At 46.4% G+C, this 11,021-nt stretch overlaps 1 protein-coding gene across 1 annotated transcript in view; it reads left to right on the top strand.

The window, feature by feature from the left end:
* smc1b (structural maintenance of chromosomes 1B) overlaps positions 1–11,021 on the top strand; it is a 28,676-nt gene that overhangs the window by 12,198 nt on the left and 5,457 nt on the right. Inside the window, exons 14-22 of the mRNA XM_076263144.1 lie at positions 442–558; positions 2,374–2,480; positions 3,685–3,826; positions 4,763–4,908; positions 5,681–5,834; positions 7,222–7,317; positions 8,125–8,281; positions 8,606–8,760; positions 9,148–9,299. Coding sequence (XP_076119259.1) covers positions 442–558; positions 2,374–2,480; positions 3,685–3,826; positions 4,763–4,908; positions 5,681–5,834; positions 7,222–7,317; positions 8,125–8,281; positions 8,606–8,760; positions 9,148–9,299 — 1,226 coding nt within the window. The remainder of the gene's footprint in view (positions 1–441; positions 559–2,373; positions 2,481–3,684; positions 3,827–4,762; positions 4,909–5,680; positions 5,835–7,221; positions 7,318–8,124; positions 8,282–8,605; positions 8,761–9,147; positions 9,300–11,021) is intronic.

The raw sequence follows: 11,021 nt of genomic DNA, 5'->3' as shown, positions 1-11,021 counted from the left end.
TGCACTAATATTAATACTAAAAATAATTTAGATATTAAAATCCTATACCAAATAATATAATAACGACATTACAAAAAAAAAGTTGAGTCCTCGTCTCAATTTCCGAGTCTGCATGGTCTGAATGTACGAGTCCAAGTTCGAGTCATTCGGTGCTCAAGTCCAAGTCAAGTCACGAGTCTCTAAATTTAGCTCATGACTCGGACTCGAGTCCGAGTCCTGGACTCGAGTACTACAACACTGGCACACACACACACAAAGAGAGAGAGAGATAGAAGCCCTGCATTCATTTATCAATGAATTAGTTAGTGAGCTAATATAATACAAGATAATATTTATTTTTAGTATTTTTAAAAATTATGCTTCATTTATTTATTTTTATGTGTATGTTTAAATGTGTGTGTGTGTGTGTGTGTGTGTGTGTGTTTGTTTGTGATCTTGTAGGAGATCTCTCGGCTGGAGAGCGAGCTGTCTAACCTGGAGTCTCAGATTTCTGTGGCAAAGGAGAACTTGGAGAAAAAAGAGAGCGAGCTGAAAAGTCTCAGAGACAAGGCCAACCAGGTGAGACTGAATATGAGGCCAACCAGGTGAGACAGAATATGAGGCCAACCAGGTGAGACAGAATATGAGGCCAACCAGGTGAGACAGAATATGAGGCCAACCAGGTGAGACAGAATATGAGGCCAACCAGGTAAGACTGAATATGAGGCCAACCAGGTGAGACAGAATATGAGGCCAACCAAGTGAGACTGAATATGAGGCCAACCAGGTGAGACAGAAAGTCCAGGCCAACCAGGTGAGACTCAATATGAGGCAAACCAGGTGAGACTCTGAGGCCAACCAGGTGAGACTCAATATGAGGTCGACCAGTTGAGACTGAAAGTCCAGGTCAACCAGGTGCTGCTTCGTCCTTGGGTTTGATTGTGAGCTGGACAGACTCAAAGTCAAGCCTATTCAGCTGTTCCTCACTCTTCAGATAACATGTACATTATTTACCCAGAAACCTCAGATATACATCAATCAGGGTTTCCGTTGTCCGGTAATCACCGGACATTGGCCGGAAAAAAAATGAAATGTCCGACAAAATTAAATCTCTCCGGTCAAATTGTCCGATTGAAATTGGCTAATAATCCCGTCCCCTAACGCAATCTGAATTTGAGAATAAGCCTTAATATGTAAGCCTACAGTATATTATACGTCCTCTGGCTATGTTTTTAAATGAACAGGCTCTACCGTTTGAAAAGTAGCCTAAGCTATTAAACAACACGCATAGCCTATTCTGCATTTCAAATAGGAAGCGCACGCTTAAAACGTCCATGTTAAACAACGAACAAATGAGTGAGGCGGTTCAAACATGGCCAGGCCCAGGCAGACTAGCCTTAAACGTTTTTTCAGAGGCCAGACGCGATGGATGATGATAAATTGGTAACGTCTGAAGCCTCAGATGTCCGGTCAACTCCACCACCACCAGATAAAAAGCAGAAGTGTCGGGCGTATCTGTCGGAATCAGTGACATTGGAAGTGGAGTTGCGGGGGGTGCGGCCGCTCCAAGACACTGTCATTCTCCGTGTACACTGGACATGCAAAGTGTTCTTTACCCAAAGCATACAGTAGGCCTATGCATTCTCTGTCTATGATCTGCAGGGTTAGGGCCTCCTCGACGAGGCGATTACTGGGCCGCGGATAATTTCTGGCACAATTAAACGGTATCATTGAACCGCGGCCGAAAGAAAAAGAAACTAAACATTTCCCAGAATAGGAAACATTTCTTAATTTATTGTTATCAAATAAAGAGGCATAGCATTAGGGGGTAGTGGTGTGAGCGACTGAGCGCTCATTCTTGTGTGTGCGCAACAAACAAAGCACAGTAGGCCTAGTCTTTTTAAAACAACGAACGAAGCGGACTCTTGCTGTCCATGAAGAGATACTGGCTAGATCTTGTTAGGCATGTTTAACATGTTGCATTCTATACAGCCTGATTATGTCATTCTTTAAGCTACATAGCCTGTCTCGAGTTTTCCTCAATTTGACTAATTAAGAAGGGATAATAGGATATTTGACCGGCATATCATCAAAATGTCCGGAAAACGAAACCTCGATCCGGCACCATTTTTTTCTAGCGGAAACTCTGACATCAATGCAGTCAATACTGTACCGGCTTCATTAAGACAACATGCTCATTTACTCAGCGACCAGATATGTCTCTTTACAGCACATGATCAGTGCTTATGCCTGCTTATCAGCAGTGAGAGCAGTGTGTTAGGTCCCTGGGGATGCCCATGCGGACTGAATGAAGAACAGCTGTGATTAGGATCATTTCCTGCTCTTCCTGTGCCTCTCACAACTCTTTCCTCTTCTCCTCGGTTTTTTCACCAGATGGAGGATGTTGTTTTTGCTGATTTCTGCCGTGAGATCGGTGTCGCCAACATTCGGGAGTATGAACAGGAGTATGTCAAACAGCAGCAGGATGTGGATCGCAAACGGTACATAAACACACAAACACAAAAACACAAACACTCATACAAGATACTGTAACTTTACGCCATGTCCACAGGTGTAGTTCTCGTGGGCTTTAACATGTCTAATCTGGTCTGGACTTGTGCTTTTTAGGGGTCAATGTTCTGACTAGTATTTCTTGTTCTAAAAGGTCTAAGCCACATTGTTAGGTGTTGATTCTTGTTTGTTTGTTTGTTTTTTTATTTTGTAGTTAGTTATTTTGGGTTTTTCTAACATTTATTTAACCTGACAATGGAGAGTGGGAGAAAGAGTGCAAGATGGGGAACAGAGTTCAGGAAATGGCCTCAGGTCAGGTCGTACTTGAGCCTGGTTGCCTGTGCCTTACAACCAACATCACCACTGCGCTACAGCTGAGGTTCCCCCTGAGGTTCTGATTCTGAATGGTCACTGGTTCTGACTAGCTGTTGTAGATCTACCAGGTGTAACACACTGGCTCAGAGTATGTACATTCAGGGAAGACCAACACAGTGTTGAAATAATAATGAATTAATTTATTAAAGAAAGTTAAACATAAACTAATATTTCGGAATAACGATAAGGATGAGGTGCAAATCAGTGTAGTGTTAGTTACGCAAAAGTGAAGTGTAAGTCAGTACAGAGATGAAGGTAACGCAACAAAATGAATGCCAAGCCGGGAGGAGGAGAACCGCCTCCGGAGTGCAGACTGAGCCGATCTTAAATATCACTCCCAATCAGGCACACCTGGGCACACAGGGGAAACAAGCACCCAGGCACGTCAGTGCCAATGGGCGGAGTTAGGACACAGCAGCCTGGGCCGTAACACAGGTCTAGCCCAGTGTGTGAGGTTCTGGTGTTGATTCTGGTTCTACCCGGTTCTCCCAGGCTGCAGTTTGAGTCTCAGCGCACGCGCCTCAATGCCCAGCTGGAGTAACAGGTCTAGCCCAGTGTGTGAGGTTCTGGTGTTGATTCTGGTTCTACCCGGTTCTCCCAGGCTGCAGTTTGAGTCTCAGCGCACGCGCCTCAATGCCCAGCTGGAGTAACAGGTCTAGCCCAGTGTGTGAGGTTCTGGTGTTGATTCTGGTTCTACCCGGTTCTCCCAGGCTGCAGTTTGAGTCTCAGCGCACGCGCCTCAATGCCCAGCTGGAGTAACAGGTCTAGCCCAGTGTGTGAGGTTCTGGTGTTGATTCTGGTTCTACCCGGTTCTCCCAGGCTGCAGTTTGAGTCTCAGCGCACGCGCCTCAATGCCCAGCTGGAGTACGAACAGGGGCAGCTGCAGCAGCTCAACAAGAAGCTGCACAAACTCCAGGACACCATCGACAAGGAGGAGGAGACCATCCTCAACCTCAAGAAGGTGTGTGTGTGTGTGTGTGTGTGAGAGATAAATTGAGAGAGTTGTGTGTCACACAGTGTCAGAGGTCAGAGGCCAGAGTCCTGCCTCTTTTCACTTGTACACACACACACACGCACACGCAGGCACACACACACGCGCACACTAACACACACACACACACACACACACACACACATACACACACACACACCTGAGGTGATCATCTCTCCCGTTGGAAGGGAGGATATTGCTGGTGGAAGAGATGCACAAACATGCACATGGCCATGCTCACACACTCCTGATTTAGTCATCTATAACACACACACACACACACACACACACACACACCCTGATGTAGTCATCTCACCTGTAGGAGAAAGAAGATGCTGGAGTTGGTGGATGAGAGTAAGGATTTTTACACACACACACACACACGTACACACCCTGATGTAGTCATCTCTCCTATAGGAAGAAGAGAAGATGCTGGCGTTGGTGGATGAGAGTAAGGATCTTTACACACACACACACACACACACCCTGATGTAGTCATCTCTCCTATAGGAAGAAGAGAAGATGCTGGCGTTGGTGGATGAGAGTAAGGATTTTTACACACACACACGTACACACCCTGATGTAGTCATCTCTCCTATAGGAAGAAGAGAAGATGCTGGCGTTGGTGGATGAGAGTAAGGATCTTTACACACACACACACACACACGTACACACCCTGATGTAGTCATCTCTCCTATAGGAAGAAGAGAAGATGCTGGAGTTGGTGGATGAGAGTAAGGATCTTTACACACACACACACACACACACATGTACACACCCTGATGTAGTCATCTTTCCTATAGGAAGAAGAGAAGATGCTGGCGTTGGTGGATGAGAGTAAGGATCTTTACACACACACACACACACACACATGTACACACCCTGATGTAGTCATCTCTCCTATAGGAAGAAGAGAAGATGCTGGCGTTGGTGGACGAGACTCAGGTTCATGTGCAGGAGCTTAAGGATGTGTGTACAGAGAAGAAGTCAGAAGTCAGCACCTCCAAAGCCGACCTGGACCAGAAGGTCAAGAATCTACAGGAAGTTTCCAGGTATGTGTGTGTGTGTGTGTGTGTGTGTGTGTGTGTGTGTGTGTCACTGGTCAGTGATTATGGTGGAAGAGATAGCAACTTATGACCTCATTAGCAGTCTCAAAGTTGCCAAAAAGTAACCAGGCTAGCCTAGTACTCAACAGCGAATTAGCCTTTTTTTGCCATTTGACACTAATTGGTGGAGGGGTTAGAGATCTGCACTAATTGGTGGAGGGGTTAGAGATCTGCACTAATTGGTGGAGGGGTTAGGGATCTGCACTATATGGATCTGCACTAATTGGTGGAGGGGTTAGAGATCTGCACTATATGGATCTGCACTAATTGGTGGAGGGGTTAGGGATCTGCACTAATTGGTGGAGGCGTTAGAAATCTGCACTAATTGGTGGAGGGGCTAAGGATCTGCACTAATTGGTGGAGGGGTTAGGGATCTGCACTAATTGGTGGAGGGGTTAGGGATCTGCACTAATTGGTGGAGGGGTTAGGGATCTGCACTAATTGGTGGAGGGGTTATGGATCTGCACTACTTGGTGGAGGGGTTATGGATCTGCACTTTCAAAAGGATCGTCTCTCCCTCTTCTCTCCCTCTTCTCTCTGGTTCTCCATCTTCTCCCTCCTCTTTTTCTCTCTCTAAACCCCCCCTTCACCCTCTCTCTCTTTGCTCCCTTTTCCCCTCTATCCCCCCCTCTCTCTTTCTCTCTCTTCTTTTCTTTTTCTCTCTCCTTTCATCCTTCTCTCCCCCTCCCTCCCTCCCTCTCCCCCATCCCCTCTCCAGAGAGCTGGTGCGTCTGCAGAAGCAGGTTCTGTCTGCGGAGGGGTCCATGGAGCAGAAGAGGCTGAGCCGACACAACCTGCTGCTGGCCTGCAAGATCGAGGGCATCCCCCTCACCCTGCTCTCCGGGACCATAGACGACATCAGCGACGTGCAGGTAGAGAGAGAGGGAGAGAGAGAGAGAGAGAGAGAGAGAGAAGATAAGAGGGCATCCCCCTCACCCTGCTCTCCGGGACCATAGACGACATCAGCGGTAGAGGGGGAGAGAGAGGGGGAGGAAAGAAAGGAGGGAGAGAAAGAGAAAGGAAGGGTAAAGAGACATTCAAAGAGAGAGAAAGGAGCGAGAGACAGAGAGAAAGGAGGGGTGAAGAGACATTCAAAGAGAGAGAAGACGAGAGGATGGGGAGAGGAAGATGGAGAAAGGGAAGATGACGAGCATGGGAGATGGAGAGAGAGAGTTGATGAGGGGGTGGGATAGAGAGATAGATAGAGAGAGAGTGAGAGAGAGAGAGAAGGGTGTAAATAGAGAACAAGCAGAGTTGAATAGCACATTAATGAGTTTACGGAATATAAGTATATATACTATTTTGATCCTGTGAGGGAAATTTGGTCTCTGCATTTATCTCAATCCGTGAATTAGTGAAACACACTCAGCACACAGTAAACACACAGTGAGGTGAAGCACACACTAATTCCGGCACAGTGAGCTGCCTGCAACAACAGCGGCGCTCGGGGAGCAGTGAGGGGTTAGGTGCCTTGCTCAAGGGCACTTCAGCCGTGTCTACTGGTCGGGGTTCGAACCGGCAACCCTCCGGTTACAAGTCCGAAGCGCTAACCACTAGGCCACGGCTGCCCCAAATAGAGGTGGAACAGAACACAGTTGTCTATCTCCAGGTTTTGGAGATCTTGTGTTGCTCTAACATGATCGATCTAACATATTATGAAAGAAGACCAGAGATATTTCAGAAGACAGAAAGACTTGACATAGTCTGTGTTGTACATCACAGTTCATAATTACCGGTATTTCATAAATAAAGGAAGTAAAATAATATTTGACAATTATTTGGCAGGTTTAACCTTACTCCTGCAGGGTCAGTTCCATATGTCATGGATGTGGTTAATGTCCTTCTGTGATGCGGACATGTCCCCTGCTGTGCACTGATGTGGTTAAAGGGACACCAGGCAACGTTTTCGTGTTAATTACTCATCTTCGTAAGTCGGTATATGGTTAAATGACTCATTACAGGGCGAATGAAGACTCTCTCGCCTGCCCCTACTGCCTGTAGGAAGAATATCCCGCTTGCAAGTTCAGTGTATCGTACCCGCCGACCGAAGCAGTTTCGGTTTCCATCCTGCATCCACAGCACAGAGGCAGGCTAACGAAACGCTAGCGATTGTTGCAAACGTGTGTATAATGCCTTGACGGAAGATGCAAAGAAAAGGAAAAGAGCTTCAGACCGAGCGAGGGGGAGTTTCGTAGAGAAAAAGCATCAGGCTTGCCTGGTGTCCCTTTAATGTGACACATGTGCGTCTCCTCTGTGCAGCTGGACTCTGAGTCCCAGAGCACGTGCACGCTGGACATCTATGAGCGTGAGGAGCAGATGCTGATAGACTACTCAGCCCTGGCAGATGAGCTCAAGGTGAGACCATACATGATAGACATAGGTGTGTGTTTGTCTGTTTTGTCTGTGGTGTGTGTGAGAGAGAGAAAGAGAGGGAGACTGTCTGGTGTGTGTTTGTGTGTAGTGTTGTTTTTCTGTGTGTGTGACTTATGAACTAAATTAACCTCCCTGGCAGTGAGACAATACAGACAGGCATACTAATAGTGTGTGTGTGTACTGTATGTGTGTTGTCTGGTGTGTGTCAGAGAGTGTGTGTGTGAGAGAGAGAGAGTGTAGTGTTTTGTGTGTATGATTGATAAACTACACTGCTCTGCCTGGCAGATGAGCTCAAGATGGGATGAGGAAAACACTCCACATGACCTAATATAAACCGTTAGCATTTATTTTTCTGTTAGCGTGTAGCTTTCCTCAGTGGCATGTGCAGGTCTGTTAGCGTGTAGCCTTGAATTTCTTGAATTTCCCCTTGGGGATCAATAAAGTATCTATCTATCTATCTATCTATCTAGCCTTACGTTAGTGGCATGTGCAGCTCTGTTAGCGTGTAGCTTTCTTCAGTGGCATGAGCAGAACTGTTAGTGTGTAGCTTTCTTAGTAGCATTTAGCCTTCTGTTAGCATGTAGCTTTGCTCAGTGGCATGTCCAGCTCTATTAGCATGTAGCTTTCCTCAGTGGCATGTGCAGGTCTGTTAGTGTGTAGCTTTCTTAGTAGCATTTAGCTTTCTGTTAGCATGTAGCTTTCCTCAGTGGCATGTCCAGCTCTGTTAGCGTGTAGCTTTCCTCAGTGGCATGTCCAGCTCTGTTAGCATGTCGGTGTCTCTGGTGGCAGGACGTGAGTGAGGAGGGGGAGGTGGAGAAGGCGCTGCAGGGTCTGAGGGAGAAGCTGTCCTCACTGGACGGGGTCATCCAGCGCTCTGAGCCGCCCAACCTCAAGGCCCTGGAGAAGATGAGGGAGATCAAGGACAGCTTCAGGAATGTGGTGGACGGTATGTATATATCACACACACATGCACAGATAGATAGATAGATAGATACTTTATTGATTCCCAAGGGGAAATTCAAGAACACACACACACATTTCATATGCACATACATCACAAGAAGATGAGGGAGATCTAGAAGACAGCTTATGACACACCCACATACAATGTGCACCAAAACCCACAATCCTGCAGAGTCATGTTATGTTGGTATACACTGGTTTAATGAAAGTCAAATTATTTAATGACTTTGAAACTGATTTATATATGTGTGTGTGCATGGATCCGTGTGTGTGTCTGTGTGTGTGTGTGTGTGTGTGTATGCTGCAGCTTTTGAGGAGAGCACCAGCATGGCTCGGCGCTGTAACCACGAGTTTGAGCAGGTCAAGACCAACCGCTTCCGTCTCTTCAGCCAGTGCTTCGAGCATGTGTGTGTGGCCATCGACCAGATCTACAAACAGATGTGCAGGAACACCAGTGCACAGGTGAGTGTCTCACACACACACACACACACACACACACATGCAAATACACACACACATGCATACGCGCACATGCACATACACACACACACACAAGCCCAAACACATAGACACATAATTAGAAGACTAATGACACATCCTGTAAGGAGATTGTGTATGTTTAAGAGTGTATGTGTGTACACATTTCGTTCTGTTGTGTGTGTGTGTGTACTGATGTGTTTGTGTCTGTGTGTGTGTATATATGTACTTTTGTTGTGTGTGCATGCGTGTGTGTCTGTGTGTGTGTGCATGCGTGTGCGTGTGTGTGCGTGCGTGTGTGTGTGTGTGCATGCGTGTGTGTCTGTGTGTGTGTGCGTGTGCGTGTGTGTGTGTGTCCTGCTCTCCCCTCAGGCCATCCTGAGTGCTGAGAACCCTGACGAGCCGTACCTGGACGGCATCAGCTACAACTGCGTGGCGCCGGGCAAGCGCTTCATGGCCATGGACAACCTGTCCGGCGGAGAGAAGGCCATCGCCGCCCTCACACTCATCTTCGCCATCCACAGGTGGGGTCACCCCTGCTTACAGGTGACCTGCTTACAGGTGGGGTCACCCCTGCTTACAGGTGACCTGCTTACAGGTGGGGTCACCCCTGCTTATAGGTGGGGTCACACCTGCTTACAGGTGGGGTCGTGGGGTCACACTTGCTTACAGGTGGGGTCACCCCTGCTTACAGGTGGGGTCACACCTGGTTATAGGTGACCTGCTTACAGGTGGGGTCACCCCTGCTTACAGGTGGGGTCACCCCTGCTTACAGGTGACCTGCTTACAGGTGGGGTCACACCTGCTTACAGGTGACCTGCTTACAGGTGGGGTCACCCCTGCTTACATGTGGGGTCACCCCTGCTTATAGGTGGGGTCACCCCTGCTTATAGGTGGGGTCACACCTGCTTACAGGTGGGGTCACACCTGCTTACACCTGGCTCATGATTCCAAGTAGGGGGTTTAGCGGCTAACCTTGGTAAGGCAACCCAAATAGAAGTGGTAAACCTCCTAATAGCAGATCAACCCAAATAGAAGTGGTAAACCTCCTAATAGCAGAGCAACCCAAATAGAAGAGGTAAACCCCTGTGACTTCGTTCTCCTAACAAAATGAAGCCATAGGGCTCTTCTATCAGGAGGTTCAGCTCTTCCTCTGGGTTAACTTACCCATGTCTGTCACTTAACCACCAAAACACATACTTAAAGGAGAAGTTCGGTGTGAAATTGACCTTAGCTGTACTGAAAGATGTTGCCGAGTACTTACATGTGTCCAATAGGCACCTTCGTTCACCCCCTAGCATTCCGAATTACGCCGTTTTTAGCCAAGTAGCTGTGGGGGGCATAGCGTAGCCTATGCAGCTAAATCGCTATTTTTACACAATTAAAAAGGTTCCAAGACCCTCAGAAGTCTACCAATGCAGTGTGGAGTTACTTGGAACCTTTTTAATGGTGTAATGGTGGAGCTCATAGATAGATACACTTGATGCCATTTTAACCTGCATGTCGCTCAATGTTTAGGTGAAGGCCCAGATTATATACAGGGTTCCCACGGGTCATGGAATTTCTGGAATATCATGGAATTTTGGAAAGTTTTGGGCAAAGTCATGGAATATCAGGGAATTTTATTGTAGCAGTTTAAAATTGACTTGCCAAAATACATTAATATAAATATATTTCCACACAGAATCAGTGGATGTCAGGTTATTAGCTTTACTGCTTGCTTGAGTAGTTGTGGTTAATCCAACGTTTATTCAATGCCCATTTATTCATCTCCCGCTCTAAAAAGTAAGAGATTCTTGAAAATTACGTGGCTGCTCTGAAATATTTGGTCGGTATATTGTACCATTCATTATATAGTAAATCATGGAAATTATTTTTTTTTTGTCATGGAAAGTCAGGGAAAAGACATGAAATTGTACATTTGACTTAGAGTGGGAACCCTGTAGAGATCATTTGTTTTTTAAAAGTATTCAAGCATAGTAACTGTTCACGTGTAGGACATGATTCCTAGTTATTCATCATGATTAACATGTGGATTAGGATTGAGACAGAAACCCAGATTCTATGGATCATTTATTATTTATTTACTTAAAAAATGTGCTATGAACGCCATATTTGTGTGAAACATTCTAGGCAATTCTTACTCTCCAAGACTAGGGTTTTGATCAGATCAGAGTTCTTCTTGTGCTGATTTTACTGTGTGTAATTTGACTGGCTAAAGACACAGTGGGTGAAGTACATGCATG

The sequence above is a fragment of the Alosa pseudoharengus genome, unplaced genomic scaffold, assembly GCF_046254945.1.
Source record: "Alosa pseudoharengus isolate Yale_2024_CS ecotype anadromous, Long Island Sound unplaced genomic scaffold, YU_APseudo_1.1 YU_APseudo_1.1_scf_3, whole genome shotgun sequence".
Classification (NCBI taxonomy): Eukaryota; Metazoa; Chordata; class Actinopteri; order Clupeiformes; family Clupeidae; genus Alosa; species Alosa pseudoharengus.
The sequence above is the reverse complement of the archived record's forward strand: the minus strand, read 5'-3'. Positions and strand labels throughout refer to the sequence as shown.